This window comes from Panthera leo, chromosome A2 (assembly GCF_018350215.1).
Source record: "Panthera leo isolate Ple1 chromosome A2, P.leo_Ple1_pat1.1, whole genome shotgun sequence".
Lineage (NCBI taxonomy): Eukaryota > Metazoa > Chordata > Mammalia > Carnivora > Felidae > Panthera > Panthera leo.
This window is the reverse complement of record NC_056680.1, coordinates 118088694-118109347: the sequence shown is the minus strand read 5'-3', so window position 1 is coordinate 118109347 and position 20654 is coordinate 118088694. Positions and strand designations below refer to the sequence as shown.

The following is a 20654-nucleotide window of genomic DNA, read 5'->3' as shown; positions in this document are numbered from 1 at the left end:
CTTCTTTTGAATCTCAGCATTTGGGCGTAGGAAAGGTTTTTACGTAACTGGAGTATTTCTTCGTAATTGCGTGGAAAAAAATTTTTCTTTCAGAACTTTTAGGGCAAATCCTGATGAGGTATCAAAATGTACATGTTGAATGTGCTGCACTGTAGACTCTAAAATGCCATATTGCCTTTAGAATGAAACACTGGAAGAGAGAGAATATCTGTTTTTTTGTCTTGGGGTGTGAGATATTTTATGTTATCGTTTGATATTAATATACAGAATGCTAGGATACTTGACCGCCTGCAATTTTAAAATAGGACTTAGGAAATTATGTTACAACTGCATCTAGAATTTGATTTAGGAGCTAATAGTCTTCTAGGGAAAATTGGATTGTGGTCACTTCTAGCTCACAATATTGAAATCACACACTGCCTTCCCATTCTTTCCCTCTCATCAACTGCACATCAAAGACGAAAAGAAAGCATTAGGTATAATTCTGCCATACGCAAAACAGAGGCATTCCCATTTCCAGGATGCTTACGTTTCCTTCACGTTTCCTAGCAGAAAATATGTCCATTTTTAATACATATGTACACCATTCTACAGAGAAATCTGCAGTTATCCCCCGGGTAGCCGTTTGTCTTTTTTTAAAGAGAGAAAAACCTTTAGAGGAGCTTTTGTCACAATTGGGGTGGTGGATTCTTCCTGTTAAAGGAGAGTTTGACCCAAGAAGTGAACTCCCAGTCTCTTCTGACCTCTTCGGTTGCCAGCTGGCTGGCGAGGCGTATCAGGGTGCACATGGGAGAGAGCGCAAGGGTTTGGGGGAACGTGGGTGAGGGCGTGTACATCTGTGCGTGCATGCACACGTACAGAGGATGGACGGTTACCTTCCTTTACGGTATGTTTGTAGTCATCATAAGGCAGAAATGAGGGCGGGAGTGAGAGAGCGGACCTTGATGCCCGTTTGTATGTCTTGTGTCTGTAGTTTCCACATGTGTCCTGGTAGCTTGGACGCTCAGCCTTTATGATGGTACTTACAGCTGGTACAGTTAAGTGCTCGTGTCCTTGTCCTGACCTTTTCTTTTCTGTACAGGCTTCATTTTTTTCCCCCCCTTGAAAATGGAGACTAGAGAATGGTAGTAAACGGGACTTGAAATTTTACTGGGGGATTTTGCTGCCTATGAAATCACCGGTGAAGCCTATACTTTAGCTACCATCCCCGTTGCACTAGGATGTTTTTCGTAGTCAAAGCATCTACCAAAAAGTATGCTGTTTGAGAATCCAAGTTGGAGGAATCCATGAGAAGTACGTCTGTTCCCAGGACTGTTGGGTTTTGCCCTTTCCCCCTCAACTCACTTCACACTTTTTAAAATAAACAGTAGATTTGATTCCATAGAAACTGCATCTATATGTGTGTAACGAATAGCTTCTCTATTTTAGGCAGTAAGCTTTTTTTTTTTTTTGTCATTTGGAAATAAATTAGTTTTATTCACTGTCACTGTTGTCAGCATGCATAAAAAGTGAATCCTACTTGGGCTCTTGAAACTGCCTCCGTTTTAAGTTAAATAATGTGCCTTTGTAATTTTTTTTAAAGGTAGTGTCTTGCCCAGCAGATGTAGCTGAAAAAGCTGACAGAATTATTACGATGTTGCCCACCAGTATCAATGCAATAGAAGCTTATTCGGGAGCAAATGGAATTCTCAAGTATGTATCTCTCAACTGTGGAAATTTTCTTGTTATCGTAGTTCATGAATTTCATATTTGTTAACACTTTAGGAAATTACAATGATGTCCGTTAAAACTTTCTATACTGTTTTCTTGTTTCTGAAAAGTGAATGGTGTGGTTTCTCTCTCATTGTAAAGGGTTTCTTTTTTCACTGAAAGCAAGAATGTGACTTTTGGGAATAATTTTTTTTTTGCTTCTGTTTCTTTCCTTAACTCTTGGATTAAACATATGCTTTCATTGCTAACATGTTTAAGAGACTTTTAAAGCTTGCATTTTAAACTGTACAAATGTTACAAGCATAATTTTCTTATGGTTTATAGAAATTCAGGAAAAGGTTTCTATGAAAAATAAAACCAAACATTGGAAAGAACACTATTATTTAACATTTTATTATATTATAAAAAGTTATTGTATGTCCTCTGGGTTAGTACATCTGTAGTAAGAACTTTGAGAAGTTGGAATTAAAGGTTAGCAGTAGCTCTTTAAATAAAATATAATTTGGGTCAGAGTTTTCTAGCCAGTGCTTAGCTTCTCTGGCTTTGAGAACCTTTTGGTTAATTTCTGCCTATTGCCAAATCCTTGTGGTTGTGTTAGAATGACAGTGGTTGAATTTCCTATTTAATTTGCTGGTCTCTATGGTTCCTGTTTCTAACTTGTTTTGATGTTGAATTTCAGCAAGGAGAGAACAAACTGGTAGGTCCTGTAGACATACATAGGGCTAAAAGAAAGTGTTTAATTTCATGAAACTGTAATATGTGAAATTTGAGGTTTTTGGAAATTGAATTGTAACTTGCAAGCAAAAGACACTTGGCTATTAGACAGAAAACTGATAAGATAAATGTTTAGATTTCAGGGAAGGTTGAAAGACGCTCATTTTGGACAGAGCCTTGAGGCCCATGGTGTGTGTGGTCCTGAGGTGACTTAGTGGTCTCATTATCTAGTCTGTTCCAGTTATGGCCCTGCTTAATTGCCTGCTTATTTGCCTCTTCAGGAAAAGTTACTAAACTTTTGTGTGGTGACCGTTTATTAATATTCTTTGCTAAGGAATATGGTGGCCAGCTAGCAGAGCAGTTTTGTCTAGGGAGTGCTTTCATATATTGCGGCTTTACATTGGACTATAATTTGCTTTTTATGGGTGGTTCTTTATTTTCCTCTGGGTCAGGGTCATTTCCCCACACTCAGTGCATATGTAATTTTTGAGACACTTTCCCATTTGCTTCAAGATTTAAGACCCTTGGGGCACCTGGGTGGCTCAGTCAGTTGAGCATCCGACTCTTGATTTCAGCTCAAGTCATGATCTCAGGGTCCTGGAATCAAGCCTTGCATCAGGCTCTGTGCTGAGTGTGAAACCTACTTGGGGCTCTCACTCCCTCTTCCTCTGTCCCTCTGCCCTGCTTGCATTCTCTCTCTCTCTCTCTCTGTCAAATTAAAGAAAATATATTTACGATCTAAGGAATGTTAATATCACATAATTAAAATTAATTATTGGTAAACATAATTCTTATGTTTTAGGTTATATCAAGTGAAGCTCCACATACTTATAGTGACCTGTAATAGAGCATGCTATTTCTTTTCTATGGAATATACCATTGCATTTGGACCAGATCAATTCATATGTTTAAAATGGTTGTTCATCACATTTTGTATGCTATTTTTTCTATAAAAAGATTTTTCTTTCTTTCAATAGTTTTTTAGCAATGATTTTCTATTTTCTTCTTCAGTATTTATATTTATTCATTTCTAATTTTCTAATCATAATTATGATTACGTGTCATCTGGCTTAGTTGATCTGTAGTAAGGACTTTGGGAAGTTTGAATTAAAGGTAAGCCATAGCTCTTTAAATAAATTACAATTAAAAAAAATTTACAATTTAGGTCAGTTTCCTAGCCAGTGAAGATAGACATAGATTATAAGGGAACCATGTAGATAGATATAATATGTACTTACAGTACAAACAAAATTGTCTTATTATAAGAATGCCATTTAGTATTGATGTAAAATATGTTAGAGGAAAAGACTGTTTCCCCGCTTTGCCAATGTATATATATAAATTTACCATAAAGAGCAAAAAAACTGTATTTGTGAGATTTCTAGGTTCATTCCTATATTTTCCTTTCTGCCTCTTTGATGTTTTATTTTATCTTTAAAAAGCTGTAATTATTAACGAATATGCCACCCTCGAGCAAATGGCTGAATTTCAATGTTGTGTTTAGTCTACCTAGTGGAAAGGACATGGATATGTGAAATTGGCAACATGGCTTATTAAAGACAAATAAAATACTTTTTAAAGAGCCCAGCTATTTTACAAACAAAAATTTAAATCTTACCAAATAGACCTTTTAAAGTTAACAGGTGTTTTAAATTGCTTACCTATATTATTATGGTATTGTGTATTTCACCTAAAACCAGAATTTATAACATGTAGTTTATTAGATTATTTAGGTTTGTTTGAAAGAGTTTGGGTTTACTTTGAACTTTAATTGATCTGAAAATGAATTTGAGATTTTTAACCAGTTCTAATAATGTTTTTAATATTAAACCAAAGACCTCCTTGATATCTGGCAACTTTTAGTAGATTCTAATTCTATAGGTAGTTGCATGAAATGTTTATGCAGAATTGCAAGCTATATTTTTAAAACTATAAACCTATAATTAAACTATTACTTTTACCTATTTACTTAGAAAAGTGAAGAAGGGCTCACTATTAATAGACTCCAGTACTATTGATCCTGCAGTTTCAAAAGAATTGGCCAAAGAAGTTGAGAAAATGGGAGCAGTTTTCATGGATGCCCCTGTTTCTGGTGGTAAGTGGCAGCTAAAATCTATGCACACCTATTTCTGTTTGTCAGAAGAAGCAATTACAATTTTCTGGTACCCAAGACATATCCACATATTTTTAGACCTGTTATAGGAGTCTCCATTTCCTCACTGAAAACAAAAACAAAACAAAATCACTTCTGTTATTCCGTATGCTCAAAAAACATTGCTTGTTCTAAGTTCAGACAAAAGGATGTCACAACCTTGAAGAGTTGTGAATTTTTGGTCCAAACTGCTATGGGTTGGGCTAGAGCTGTTCCTAGAAAATTTAACTTTTCAGAACAGATTCAAGAAGTAACTAGCTTGAATCTTCTTTTAACTGTTACAGAAGTTGAGGAAATGGTAAAAAAGAAAAAATCATTTTGCAAGGGGAACTTTAGGCCCAGATGATTTTTTACAGGTGAATGTTACCAGAATTTCAAGGGGCAGATCATCTCCGTTTTTCTATGAACTTTTCCAGACAATAGAAAAAGAGGAAACACTGCTCAACTCATTCTGGAGACCCGTGTAACTCTGATACTTCAACCAGAAAGAGAGAGAAATGAGAGAGAAAAATTTTAGGTCTATATCAGTCATGAATACAGAAGTAAACATTTTTAAAAAGTATATTAGCAAACTAAATCCAACCATGCGTAAAAGAGATTAAACACTACAACCAGGTTTGTTTTATCTCATATGTACACAAATGACTTAATGTTAGAAAATCTATAAATATATTTCACCACATTAGCATACTTAAAAATCATATGATCATCTCAGAGGACAAGGATTCTCAGTAGTAAGATTCTAAAAGCATATTATTATATCAAATATTAATAGTGGGGATCTGGGTATTTTGGAATGGTAGGATTATAGGTATTATGATTTTCCATAATTTCCAAATTTTCCAAAATTACTGTGTAATCAGATACCATACACATACATGCATGCACACACACATACATATGTGTGCATAAATATACACGTATGTATGTAATTAGTTGAAGACTTGTTTCTAGCTTGAGACTTTCTAGAAAGGCTGGACTGAAGAAACCAGTCATTTGCTCAAGACCAAGACTAGATTTTTTTTTATTATTATTTTCTGTAAAATTCTAACGTAATCTGAGGAGGAAAATAAAGATTGCTAAATGGAAAGTTGTCCTTTATAAAATCATCATCTCCTTACAGTGTTAAAAAATAGCTAACAGCTAGTGTGGTATGTTGTTACAGTAATGACCTTTAATGACTCACATCTCTGAATCCACTCCGTGTATCCATTCACTCATTGACTCTGAGTTGAGCTATCTGACTTGCTTTGGCCAGTGGTATGTTAGCAAATGTTACACAAGGATAGACTTGAAAAGCACTTGGCCCTGTCTTGCTCATGGGGACTTCTCTGCTGTCACATAGAGAAGCCTGGATTAGCCTCCTAGAGACAGGCACTAACCACCAAGCGTACGAGTGAGGCCATCTTGACCAGCCAGCCAGAGTCACCTTCCCAGATGACTGCAGCTGTATTACTGAGCTCAGGCAAATGAACTGCCCAGCTACAGTTGTCCAAATTGCTCATCTACAGAATTGTGAGCAAATAAACCCACTAAGTTTGGAGTGTTATGTAGCAGTAAATAACTGATGGAGCCAATATAGTTGATATTTCCATTCTTATGTAGAAGTGTTTGTTGCCTAATGGATCGATCAGTGTGCCACCTGTGCTTACATAGTCTTAAGTGTCATAAACCCTTTCTGAAGGAGAATGATAGTACCACAGTTAAAATAAAGGCCAACTTTAATGCTAAAGCTAAGACGCTAAAATGAAGTTTATTATTAAGCCAGTCCAGAAAAGAGTTTTGTTTGCTGCAAACTGGTCCGACTTGTATCTCTGTATTCCTGAGTACAAAGGAGAATGTTTGCCTAAATGCTACTGAAGTAGCCACCCTGGTGGGCTGATATGAGATACCTATATTTCATAAGATCTGGAAAAGTAAGTTGGTAAAACTTCAGTAAATCTTACGGTGTTTTCATGGACTTGCTGGAGTTCAATATTAAATAGTATGTATAGCTTTTAAGTGTCTTTTGTGCTCTTAGAATTTTGATTAGTAGAAGGGACTTCAGTAATAACTTAATTTGACTTTGTTATTTTACAGATGGGAAATTGAGATCGCAATGAGGTTAAGTGGTTTGCCCAGAGTTCTCTAGCTTGATAGCCAATCTAGACTAGAATCTTCTCTCCCAACTCAATCTGAGGATCTTCCCACACACTGTTAGACCTTTTCTTCCTTTAGTCCCACCCTGTGGTGGCCTTCTCTTTTTCAAAGCAGTGGCCTACTGTTAACACCATTTCTAACAATTTTACCTAGTGGCTGGTCCTCTCTCTTCTGTCTTGCTAACTAACTAGCACTGCCGTGTAGTAAAACCTTTGGTGGGGAGGTGAAGGGAGAATTGCCTTCTTTTCTGACTCACAGAGATTGGCTTCTAACCTGGAAGAGGCCTAACAATTCTGTTCCCGTCGTTTGAGAAGCAGTGGTTGAGAGGACATTATTCTCAAATCTGGGGACCTCTGCAGAGATCAGAACAGTCCTATTGTATTCACCCCATCCCGAAATGTTTATTAACTGGCTTCTCAGGAGTCTTTTGTTCTGCTGATGAGTTGGGATAGAACCAGGGTTTTTTGGGTCTTTCATGTCTTTCATGTGGATCCAATGTTTTGTTTAATCAAATAAATGTCCAGAAAAAGAGAAAGTAGAGCAATATTTTGACACATCCCTAACATGTTTGAATGTGACTAGGCTAGGATCTGTTCAGAGGTTTAAGGAGATGGAGTTGACAGGATTATAACCGAAGGCGGTGAAGCTATTTTCCATGCCCTTCTTCTGTGTCCCCATAGTATAGTATCTTTGCCGCCCCAAGGACCATGGTGTGATTCTTGTTTGTGCCTGTTTCTTCCACTGCTAGACTCTGAAGAGGGCAGATGTCTTTCTCCACTTTCTATCTCCAGTGTATATCTCCTGGCGAGCATGTAATAAAATAAAGTATGATGGATTGCATTAAAGATCTTCTGGTTTCTAGTTTTTTAATTTCAAGATTAATGTCAAATATTTTGAGCTTTCCTGCAGTTGTTTCCTCACTCCCAGGCTGTACTCCAGCTTATTTATCTCCAGATCATTGACCTCTCTCTGAAGTTCAAGTATCTGCCTTGCATTGTAACATCAGTAAGATATTAAGTAATTACTGTGTTCAAAATGTTATATTGTAATATTAGATGCCATTGGGAAGTGTGATTATGATCACAGGGCTGGGGGTAGGATAAAAGAAGTAGAATAGTAATTCAGAACAACTTAAAGAGGAAGTTCTTGCATTAGAAGTTTAGGATTTAGGAAAATATACTAATAAAAATGATGTATAAATAGTTACACAGTGCAAAATAATGTAGCACAGCAGTCTTCTCAGTACTTAGCATCCAGAAAGGGAACTCTTCACTAACAGTTTGATCATAGCAACATGTCGGGCATTGTAAAGAAATACTGTCTTTGTCCTTTCTGGGGTGGCTATTAATACTTTGACTTTTACCTGTATGGATATATAGAGAAAGAATAATACCAGATTCGATTTAGACAGTTGATTCTGGGGCAACAGAAGAAGTTTTAGTTCTGGAAATGGAAAGTTTATGTTAAAGGTTAACTACAAACCTCATAGGTGATTGATTCTCAGTTTCATCCACGGGAACGAACTAGTGGAATTTGGAATTAGATTTTACAGTTCGTTAGTGACTATTCTTTAAGCAAAGAAAAAAGGAAATCTGTTAGTTCATACAATTCTCTTATCACCTTTAGTTTCAGTTTTTGTTATACTGTTAACAAATCCAAAGTTCACTTGATATTAGGCTCAGTTGGTTAAGCGTCTAACTTCAGCTCAGGTCATGATCTCGTGGTTCACAAGTTCGAGCCCCACATCGGGCTCTGTGCTGTCGGCTTGGAGCCTGGAGCCTTCTTCAGATTCTGTATCTCCCTCTCTCTCTGCCCCTCCCCTGCTCGCACTCTGTCTCTCTCTCTCCCTCAAAATAAATAAAAATTAAAAAAAAAGTTCACTTGATATTAGGGGTAGCCTAGAACTTTTAGGGAAAGAAAGGAACTCTAAAAATGAAGGTTTAAAAAAACTGAAGGTCTTGTGTTTTTTTTTCAGTGAAATGTACTTAAAATTATTATACAATTCCTGAAAGATTATATACTGTTTTCTGATTATACACTCTTTTTGTTATGCTGACAGTACCTTGATTGCAAGGGACATGCTTCACTCTTCATTTCATGCAACAAACATTTATTGAGTACTTTTATGTGGTGGGTATGGTCTAGGTGCTGGAGTTAGTGCTTTGAAAATATGAAAAGTCTTTTGTCACATGGAGCTTATGAGTTAGTAGGACTAGAGAGAGTAAACGAACAAAAATAATTTTAATGATAAGTCCTATGAAGAAAAAAAAAGGCAGAGTAAACAGTTAATGACACAGACTTAAGGGGAAGGTCTTTTTACATAGAGTGGACAGGATGCCTTCGCTGGGGAAGTGGCAGTTAGGCAGAGACCTGAAGGCACAAGTCTGGGGGAAGGGTATTTCAGCGGAGGAAGCTGCTCGAAGGGCTCTGAGGTATGAACAAGCTTGGTAGGTTTGTGGAACATTTATCTTTGTATCACCAGGACTTGGCAGGTAATTGTATTCAGCGTTCATTGAACTGACTCACCTATAAATTGACTCCCCGTATGTCTAACGCCATGCCTTCGTTTATCTGTGGTTATCAAAGTAAAGCTAACTAGGCTGTTACGGAAGTTAGCCCATGACACTAGCCTCAGATATGATGCCTTAATCTATTTCTCTATCTTGTGTAAATCACATCTGTATGAAAGTTGTAATCCTTTAATAGTCAAATGTTGTTTCGTCACACCATTTTGGATACATGCTCTTTTTGTTTGTTTTTGGAGAGGGTCTGCTACTGTAAGGTTAGTTCCAATTTGATCAGCTCTCGTGTATAATGAATGCTAGACATAAAGCAAATTAAAAACTATTGTTTGTGACTAATGACCAAATACTGTTCAGTGTGTTCCAAGGGCGTAATTAACAGCACTTAACTGTGCTTGAATAATTGAAGAAGAAACTCACTGATTGCCTAATCTGTCTGTAGAGTTGCCCAGAGACCTTGAGTTGAAGTGACTCTGAGGTGGCACTTGTGCTTAGCCCAAGGCTGTCTGAGCCGGCAAGCCTCATTGATTTGCTACACCGGATTGCTCCAGTTAGGGATTAATGTCAAAATTAAATAATTGAACTGGTGTGTATGTGTTTCCCTACCGGGAACCCAAATTTTATACTCTATTTGGCTGGGTTAAGTTTTAGTAATTTGTTTGAGGTGTTCTTAGAACACGGAGTAGTGAGCACAAAACCTATTAAGGGATTTCTGTTAGAGTCCTGGACTTGCTTGCTCAATTCCTCAATGAAAGTCTCACACACACACACCATTCTTGTTTTTAAAACAGTGAACTGGGCATCTACTGTTTTTCCACCAGATCTGTATCTAATTTAGGGTAAAGGGACCACAAAAACAAAACTTATTTCTATTTTGGCACCTAACACCATCATAGTTAAGGATTTGTTGGCATTTCATTAAAACATTTTCTTAGAGAGGTTTATAACTTGGCAGATTTACTTGCCTTTGGGCTGCAGCATTGCTATTTCTGTCCAAAAGTAAATGCTTTCACCAAATTTCATACAACTGAATTTGCGTGGGTATATGATGTGTGGAGAGGGAAGGGCTATCCCAAGAGGTCTTTTTTTCAAGTTGTCACAAGCTGTTCGATTAAACAGTAGTATTGTGTGCGGCATTTACTCTTACATTTTAGTCTTACCTCAGGAAGATTTTATTTTCTTAATGTTTGGAAATAGGTTGATTTAACATGGTTGAGATAATTCATTTTCATGAGTCCTTCCCTTTAAAGAATGGTACTACTATGATTTTTAGTTCTTTTTACATGACTGGCTTCTGTTATAAAATGTGAAAGCATTTTGTGGCGGGGGTGCCTGGCTGGCCCAGTCGATAGAGCATTTGACTCTTGATGGCCCCACGTCGGGCGTAGAAATTACTTAAAAAAAAAAAAAAGAATTTAGTGGCACCTGGGTGGCTCTGTCAGTTAAGCATCTGACTTCAGCTCAAGCCATGAGCTTGCAGTTCATGGGTTCCAGCTCTGCCCTGGGCTCTATGTACAGAGGGCCTTCTTCAGATCCTGTCTCCCTTTCTCTGCCCCTCCCCCGCTTACTCTCTCACCCTCTCTCTTTTTCTGTCTCTCTCAAAAATAAATAAAAATTAAAAAAAAGTTTAAAAAGTGTTTTATGGCATTGACTTTTGTAGGAGAGACTTGAATTACTCGGTCTTGAAAAATATTAGCTAAAATAAGCCTTTCCTTGGCCTGTTTTCGTGGTATTTAAAGCTTTAGTAACTCAAATAATTAAAAATTTTCCTTAACTTTGTTTGATGGACAGATGCAGTTCCTTGAAAGTGACCTAAAATTCATCAATGCCAGCACACTAGAAATGGGTTAATTATGTCAGCCGTTTACATTTACCCACAATTTTACTTATTGCCTTATATTCATTAAGTATCCTTTTTGCCTCTGGAGGATACCTTTTTTTTTTTTTTTTTTTTTGCCTAGGATTTTCTCCAGTTTGCACAAGTAGTTCAGAAATGTTTGGTAAATAAATTCCAAGGATTTCTTTGAAATTAGTCCCTAAGAAGAGGTGCCCATAAAAACCTCTTTTTACATTCTCTGGCAGGCTTAAGACTCCCTACAACATGTCACGGACAGGAGTCCCTATATAAGGTGTTAATGAGTTCTTAACACGTTTAGAGAAGACTGCTGACTCCCTGCCCAAGGTAGCATAGTTGAGGCAGCTTTAATAATCTGTCTCCTAAGAAAATAGTAGAAGAATGGCTTAGAGAAGGCCAGGTGATCAGTTCACTCAGTGCTCGTGTTACTGTTATCATTTATTGTGAGTAATAATTACTATTGCTAATAACAACCTAGTTTATTTCTCAGAATTTACGCTCTTGGAGTTTGCAGTTCCCCATCTCCAAATCTGCAGGCCAGGTTTTAATTGCCGCGCATTTAATTGCATTGACATTTCCAGTCAGGTAACCATTACCAGGGTCGATCCTGCCAGGCTCTGTCCTGTGGTGGAGGGACACTGTGTTCTCTTCACATGGTTATGTTGGAAAGTGCATGGATAAGGCAGGGGTCCTGTCTGAAGTAATCCTAGGGTATTTTTAATGTCCTTTAATTGCCATTCAGGATGTAAGTCAGACCAGACACAACTGGGTCTGGTCACAGTTCAGAACTGCCGTGTGGTGTTTATATAAAGGTAAAGTATATTTAGCAAATAAATCCCTGAAGCTATTCCTTATATAATTTATTTTTTATTAACATCTGTTGATTGCTAAGCAGTGTGAAATTAGTTCCAGTATACGTTGTGTATTATGTCTTTATTTTGTTTGACTTGTGATCCCTGGATAGCACTGGCGGTAAAGCGGGAGGAGGAAACGGAATTACGAATTTGACAAGGGCCTTGTCATTGCCATCAGACCATTATCAGACTTATTTGTGGTTTTCTAGACGTCTGATTTTCTTTTCTTTTTTAGATGTCTGATTTTCTTAAAGATAGCTTGATAATGTTAGCAAATGAAAAGTATAGTAAGTTGAATTTAAATCCTTCCCTCTCTATATTTGCTGTATGGTTCCATTTTGTTTTACATTGCTTTGGGTGTTTCAGTTGTGAGAATTTTAAATTTAGAGGCCCATTTCATAGTAAGGACCCTTCCATTAGGGCCAGTGAAGGGATGGCAGCAGATTTACCTTCTCGTCTTCCTTCCTAGTGATTTAAACTTGACCTGAAGGTAGAAGGTTTTTGTTGTTGTTTCGTATATAGGTCAGATTACTTGTATCACTGTGAGAGATGTGGACTTTTTTAGAGGAGTATTAAGAGTTTTAAGATTTGTCCCTGACATCTTTTTTATTGAGTTATTGACTGTTAGTTATGGTCATCAGAATGTTTATCCCTCGTGGTCTCTGGGACGGCATTGTTCTTAGGGAGGTCTTTAAAAACGAAACATAATATGAGGCTGGGCATACAAAGAGTTTTATCATTAATTACATTTCATTTCCCTTAATTCTTACGTGTTAGGGTAATACTTGTTCTCAAGTGACCAACATTTTTAATGTACTGTGTACGTATATTAAACGAGTAGAAAAACAGTCTTGGCAGACACTGAAATGGTTAATTGGCTTTTCCAGCCAAGATAGGTTTGTAAAACTTTCTGAAAATTAAGAAATGGGAGGGAAAGAATTTTTCTCTTCATTAATGCCATATTTTTATTAACCCTTTACCTATAAAGTGTAGTTTTAGGCCATAAACATCTTCTTGCAGCACTTTTTCATTAGACAAGCAGCTAGAGGAAGAAGAATAGTTGATTTACTGTGATTGTCAGATATCTGCAAACATTACAGTAGTTAAAAGAGTTATTTTGACATGACATCCTAAGTAGGGATGAGATTTTTTTCTAAAAGCGAATGATAATTTTGAGAAAGGAATCCAAGCAACAGCGTAATAATGACTTTGAGATGTGTTATCTTTAGTAGCAAACCTTTAAAAACAGCATTAAGAAATATTTGATGATTTCTCATGATCTTTAATTGGGCTGTATTTTTATATTCTTATTAGTACTTGTATAAAATCAACAGCTTTTCGTGATAAGGCATTTACATGTTAAATTTTGCATACGGCTCTATTAGAAATAGATGGAACAACACTGGATATTTTAAAATTAATAGGAATAGCCTAAATTTGATTCAGAAAAGTTACTTTATATGACATTCAAGGGCGAGTGGACAAGGGCAAGAGAGAGGAGAGAGAGGCAGGCAAGGCAGGAGCACGTGGGGACGAGAGCGCAGTTACATTGTCCTTTTCCATTTTAGCTGGTAGTTTGGAGTAAAACTGTAAAGTTAAACTTTTTGGAATTGTTACTGCCCCGAGTGGGAATATAAACTATATTGAACAAAATGTATTTAGCCTGTTAAACAGTCCACCTAAAACTATAGTTAATTAGTTTACGTTATTACATCACTTCTAGTAGAGGCTCAAACTGGTACAGAGTAAGAGGAGCTCCATCAGGTGAGCTGACTGCTACCCATATGGGGCTTTAAGATAATGATGAGTTTAAATTTCCTCTTAGAGCTAAGTGAGAATAAAACTGGAGGCAATAAATACTCTTGGCCAAAGCCATTAAATGAAAAAGCTGGGAATTCTCCAGCTCTTGACTTAAATTGTTTGTTTATCAGCTGGCGCCTAGTCTGGAGTCGAGAGCTGGAGATTTCTATCTGTGACAGAACTTTGAAACTCTTGCAGGACACTTTCATTTCAACTTAAGGTAACTTGAGTTTATAGCTTTGGCTTTAAAGATTACTAATGATTTACTCATTTCCTTACCATTTAACCAGAGTGGACTTTTTCCCAGGAAGGGATCTGTGTTTATTTAGGGCCTTTGTCTGCGGAGGGATTAAAAGGCAGCCCACCAGCATTGTGAACTTGATGGTAATAAAAGGTCACCAAAACACACCATAAAAACATTCTTACCATGGAATTAATTATACAGTGTAATTTTACAAAGCAGCTCGGTTACTCCATCCTTGCCGTCCCCCTACCCCCGTTCTTAAACATTTCATCTTTTAAAAATTGAAGTTTTGGTATAATTTAGGCTTTTGAAGCAATATTTTGCTGCTGTTATGGTATTTAAACATTGAAGCAATTGTCACCTGAGTTTAATTCCTTAACAATTTTAAGGTTTTTTAAATAAAAACGATCGTTGTTGTTAAACTGTGGGATGAATAACTTGTTTGGGAGAGGGTAGAGTACTCTAAGGGATGGTTGGAGTTTCAACAGCTCAGTTTCTAAAAACCTAAGACTAGTTAAGAGTTTTTTTTGTGCCACCAGGTGGCATTGCATCCAAACCTGCTTGTGATAAAGGGAGGTTTTCAAAATAAATTCCTTTTTGTTCAAGAGAGGTTGTAATCGTTTTGCTAGATTTTGCCTTTGAAGTTGGCTTAAAAATACATCTGATACCAAGGTTGATTAAATGTCTCCAAAGACCTGAAGAGATTTCTGAATGCTGCAAATGTTTGCTTTTAGGTGGTGAATATTGAAAGTAAAATGTTGATACATGAGCAGAGGATTGCTAGTTTTTTTTTTTTTTTTAGGTAAAGCGAACATTTAACAGTTGGTTATTTTTGTTTTGCTTTTCTAAACACCCGAGAGAGGATCCTGCCTATAAAAACCCTCACAAATGTTGCAGAGACTCCCCAATTCGGCAAATCACCCCTTCCCCCAACGCACACACACTCAAACCCACCCCAGCCCTTATAAAAAAAAAAAAAAAAAAAAAAAAAGTGTCAGCAGGTTTCCCTGTATGGGAATTTTTAAAAAGAGGGAAAGACCTCTGAAAGGTGCAAGTGGGTCCTTCTCACAAGCCTAACTATGAGATTCATTAGGCAGTCCATGCTCATGTGTTAAAAGCTGCTTTTGGGAAAGTAAATTCTTGCAGTTTCCTGTACTGGTTTTGAGGGAGTCTTTATAGTCTTTCGAAAACAGCTCATTTTAAGAAAGTGATAATGTAAAAGCAAGAAAAAAAACCCCTCATTATAAATTTTATAAAAATATAATTTTTAAATTAAAATATACGTTGTTCTTTTTTTATGAACCTGCATATATTAATAAACTGTACAGAAACAAATTATTTAATACAACCTATCTAGGTGCTATGATATGTTGAATAAATAAAGTTCAGTGTGCACTCTGTTGATTTTTACCCTTTTAAAAAGTGTATTCACCATGCAGAGATGTTTAATGCTTAGCTTTGATCATTTATCAAAAAGCTTTATGAAATTTTACTCATTTTATATTCCTGCCTCTTCTGTCGAGGCTTCTTAGAAGTGTGCACAACCTGTTTAAGAAATGTATATGTTTTCAAAGTAAATGTTTGACCTCCCACCTTGATGTTCCTGCTTTTAAACACACACACCCATACCCCCCCTTCTCTATATTTTGAATAACTTGATTGAAATGTGTGTTGTACTAAAACTAAATATATACAAATTTCAGTATTACAAAAAGAGAATTGTGTTTTAACAATTATAAAAATTTAAAAGTGGCACATTTGAAAATAGTCTAGACAAAGGTACTCAAGACATTTGACCCTGAATATTTTACTTTTAAACTTGATACAACAGTCTGTTTCTTAGCTTTGTTGTATGCTGATATTCCTACTTATTTAACATCAAAAAGCTGTAGTGGTTTCTCTTTATAGATTGTGCCTGTGTTCTGGAATTGCCTCCTGCTGCCCATGAATTGCTTCTTGGCTTGTTTTGTTAGAATTTCTCACCAGGGTTTTTGTGAGCTATGTAGCCAACATTAAAAAAAAAAAAAAAAAAAAAAAAAGAATTTGATACAGTAGACTGGATTAGTAAAAATTATACTTACTATTCATAATGGTAACTGAGTAAACCTCTTGGATCAGCATATCAGTTTTATGTAATGAAAGCCCATGCAAATCTCATGTAATAATATGCATATATAAAATTGCCTACAATGTCTCTGTTTTTCTAGTTATTTCTGTAATATTAAATGACTTTTTTTGCAGAAATTCCAGAAACCTACTTTTTCATTAAAAAATAATAGGAAAAAAATCCTTACTCGTTTCAGGGTGTGTGTAATTTGGTAATGGAGCATTTAGATTTTGGCTTCTTTCATTTCAGTTGGAAATAGTATTGGTGTAAGTGAGTGTTGCCATGGGAACCTCCACATAGATATAAAAGGCAAGACTGTCTAAGTGGAGGAGGAGGGGCGATGTACTAAAATACCACCGGCCTAAATGATCTATTTTATATGTATGTTGGGGGGTGTAGGGGGAGCTAGTTTGAGAAGAGAAGAAAAAGTGGTGCAGAAAGTAAATGTTAAAAGTTAAAATCATGTACTCATACTTATGGAATCGCACAGTTGGAAGTGTTGTAAATTTGAAATGTGATTCTTAATGATTTGTGTCATTTGCGTGTGCCGGGAGTCTTTGCATACCTTATTTTTAAACTGTTGACTAAACGTGTTTAACTTACGTGATTTTAGATAAAATATTTAATAAAGTGAAATTTGGTTGGAAGGTTAGGATTTGGGTCTCTGAGATGGTTTTAATTGTAACTTTATTAAAGATAATTATCATACTTTATTCTTTTTCAGATATCTGAACAATTTCTTAAATCTACAATTTTTGGAGACTTGGCTTTCAAAGGAAAGCTGGCTTTAGAATATTTTTAATATTAGATTTCAACATTTAAATACTTTTAAATATTACTCAAGGAAACAATGACTTACTGTATTTGCATGTATAATGTATGGTTTTCTGGAAAAAAAAAAAAAAAAAGGATGGAACCAGCAAAAGCAAGCATCAAATCCTGTCCTATCCTTTTAGCAGCGCATGTGTTGCTATTAATCAAGATGGTTAGAGAACGGCCAATTTAACTGCATATAAAATAACATTTTTGGTTTTTGTATATTTAGGTTACAAAGAACAGTGAAATTGTGCCCAACATGAGTTAGCGTGGTAAAAATGCACCATCATCATTGTACTTTTAACACTATAGATTCTGGTTGTCAGATGCACGTGTAAAAAAAGAAAAGACATTAACCTGGGGAAAACTGTTTAAACTTACCTTTTTAGTGAGTCCAGAGAAAAAGTGAAGCTGCCAAGGTAATAAAACATCCAGAAGTTTTTAAAATAAAAAGGGTAATTTAAATTAAAAAAGGGAGGCGGGAGCCGGAGAAGAAAGAGGCTAAAAAAGACAGCACTCTGCTCCCCAGGCCAGGCAGCATCTGATGTAAATTAACCCCAGTGGAAGTGTATTGTTTCCAACTCCGCAAACAATGCCGGGCATCTCTTCTAGAGGCGTGGGTGTTGGCGTGGACAAGAGGGTGTTGAGAAGTTGAGAGTAAGAGGTGGCGAGTTTAGTCATCAGGGGATTCTGTGGCATAGAAAACAACAGGGTTGAGCGCAAAGAATGAAAAAGTATGTTTGCATATAAAGTTAACCAAGTTTAACCTTCAAGAGGTATGAAATAATTCATAACTGTGAGAGAATGCTTAGTTGTCAATAATCTTTTAAAGAGACTGAGACCTTAATCTGCAAAGTGTTCAGCAACCAAGATACCCACTCCGAGGTGTGCTTTGGCGTAGGGTATCTGCTTAGTTTTAGACTTCTTAAAACAAAACAAAACAAAACAAGAAAAATACATTTCTTGGAAAAATAGATAATAAAAGTGATAAAAAGTCAAGCTTATCAACAAAATAAGAGAATGAAAGTAACAGCAAAAACATCTGTGTTGTTTTTCAGTTTTTGTCTCCTGCCCCCCCAGCCCCGCTCCCATCCTCCAGCTTCCTTGAGAAAAAAATATGACTGTTTTAGAGTGGAAAGCATAAAATTGTACATGGCCTTATCAATAAATGGATTCAAAATAGCATTACTTTAATTTAACACCTTAAAAAAGTTTCATAATATAGAATTTTCTAGGAGACAGCAACTGATATTTATTATTAAGTACCTTTGGTGTTTCAGGCTATGATGCTGGGTAGTTTATGTATTTTAAACCATTTAATCCTTATAGCAGCCTCATGAAATGCAGATTACCCTTATTTTTTAGTGAGGAAGTTGAGGCTTTTTTAGGAAGGGACCACATGACAACATGTACTTACTGTAAGAATTAGCCTGATGTAGCAAAAAGAAGGCATTTTAGGTAGAAGATTTTAGAATATTGTGACAGGACTAATAACTTCAAGTGTGGCACTTGTTTAGGTAGCTAGGCTTTGATTTGTTTATTTAAAAATGGAATCAGTAGAAATGCTTTTTCATGCTCCATTGATAGCACCATTGAGTGACATACTCCGCCTCAAATCAAAATATAGAAGGAATTAGTAGTCGACTAAAAAAGTCCATGCAAGTAATTGAAAGCAGTTTTGTTTTTGGTCTCATATGCTTGAATCTAGTCAACCACAGGAATAAGAGACAAGAAAATGTGGAACCGGAAGTAAAAGCCATTAAGTTTTAAACCTAAAATAACTTCCTTGGAAGGTCTTTTAGAAGTTGGGTGTTAAAAAGAGCCAAAGGGTATCTTATACAGGACAGTTTCACATATGCTTTCTCTTTTAACTTGTGTTTTAAATTTGTTATTTTCCAAAATAAATTATTTAGTCACAACTTTTTAAATACCAGAAATTGGCCTTTGTAAAATATCCATTTTCAGTGTGCATGTAGCCTTTTTTGGTATATTTATAGTATTCGACATTAAGACTTAAGACTGATAGTGTATAAAGCTTATTGTGCAATAATAATAATAATGAAGTATACTGTTTAGTCTTATTTGACATTACACCTACCATTTGGTGTTTTACTGAATTATAATGTGTTGGGAATTGATGATTTTTATCTTCTCAATATTTTTTACCTTTCTCAATATGCACAGTTCTTCAGTCATATTACTAAAGAAATCCCTCTCAACAGCTTTTAACAAAAAACCTTTAACAATAGTGCAGGTGTGTGTGTGTGTGTGTGTGTGTGTGTGTGTGTGTGTGTGTTGTGTGTGTTTTAACAGTTTTATCCTGAAGGTAACTCTGAAAGATACTTTCTGCACCTAGTTCAGATTATGTTAAAAACAGTGAACAAACAAACCCATACTCATCATAGTCTAACTATACGACACAGGTTTCACTGAAGGCTGTAAGGAGATCTGAGGTTTATGACATTTTGCTTTGCCACTTTTTCTCTGAATTTTAAAAAGAAACCAAGTTTGCCGAAGTTTGAAATGCTAGTGCATATTTGGAGAATAAACGGAACCCTGAGAATTTTAGGTGTTTAAATGGTCTGATACGTCTGGTTTCATCCTTACAGATTTCTAGCTCCAAACATGATTGGCGGTAGTTAGGAAAGACAAATGAAGAGGAGGAGCCCTTTCCCTCATAGTGGCATGTTCAACAGGGAAAAACAAACCACTACTCTTGTTACTATAGCTTACAGCAGTGAAGAAGAGCCTCATACCAATTCTCAGGGGTTTTTTTTTTGGTAGTCCTGTGTGAAGCTTCTTTTATTTCACTTTGCTCTCTTTCTTCTTTTTTTAAATTTGTTTTTAATGTTTTTATTTATTTTTGAAGGAGAGAAAGAGACAGAGCATGAGCAGGGGAGGAGCAGAGGGAGAGGGAGACACAGAATTCGAAGCAGGCTCCAGGCTCTGCGCTGTCAGCACAGAGCCCCATGCGGGGCTCGAACCCACAAACTGTGAGATCATGACCTGAGCCAAAGCTGGACGCTCAACCTACTGAGCCACCCAGGCACCCCTTGCTGTCTTTATTCTTAATATTTCCCACTTGTTATATCCAAATTGTTTCTAGAAATGCTTACTAGATAGATTGTTGTGAAAGGAAAGGGTAGAAAAGGCAGAGCAGAGAATAGTGGCAAGAAATTTCTGGCAAGAAAAAAAGCGCTATTCTGACTCTGGCCCTTACTGGGGTAAAGTTCCAAGAGAGTAAGGATTATTACTGGTCAGCAAATCATCCAACTGGATAGTGATGAAAACTGGAGTTTAGCCAAATGTATTTTTGTGTGGTTTTCCTTTTTTCCTGCTTTTGGTTGTGGGTCATCTGATTATGACAGGATGAAGTTCAAATTTAGTTTTGCTTAACCTCAGTGATGTTATTTTTCTAACCAAAGTGGCCAATGATAATGAGATTCTTCATCAGAAAAAAAAAAAAAAGAGCAATTCTTGCTCTTTATCTGTATATCAGTTTTATTTTTATTTTTTTTATTAAAAAAAATTTTTTTTAACGTTTATTTATTTTTGAGACAGAGAGAGACAGAGCATGAACAGGGGAGGGGCAGAGAGAGAGGGAGACACAGAATCCGAAACAGGCTCCAGGCTCTGAGCTGTCAGCACAGAGCCCGACGCGGGGCTCGAACCCACGGACCGTGAGATCATGACCTGAGCCGAAGTCGGACGCCCAACCGGCCAAGTCACCCAGGCGCCCCT

At 36.5% G+C, this 20654-nt stretch overlaps 1 protein-coding gene across 2 annotated transcripts in view; it reads left to right on the top strand.

Annotated features, from left to right (window-relative positions):
• The window catches only part of HIBADH (3-hydroxyisobutyrate dehydrogenase), a 109480-nt gene that overhangs the window by 20090 nt on the left and 68736 nt on the right, over positions 1-20654 (top strand). For both annotated transcript variants that reach the window (XM_042920833.1, XM_042920841.1), the window contains exons 3-4: positions 1583-1692; positions 4398-4519. In XM_042920833.1, coding sequence (XP_042776767.1) covers positions 1583-1692; positions 4398-4519 — 232 coding nt within the window. The remainder of the gene's footprint in view (positions 1-1582; positions 1693-4397; positions 4520-20654) is intronic.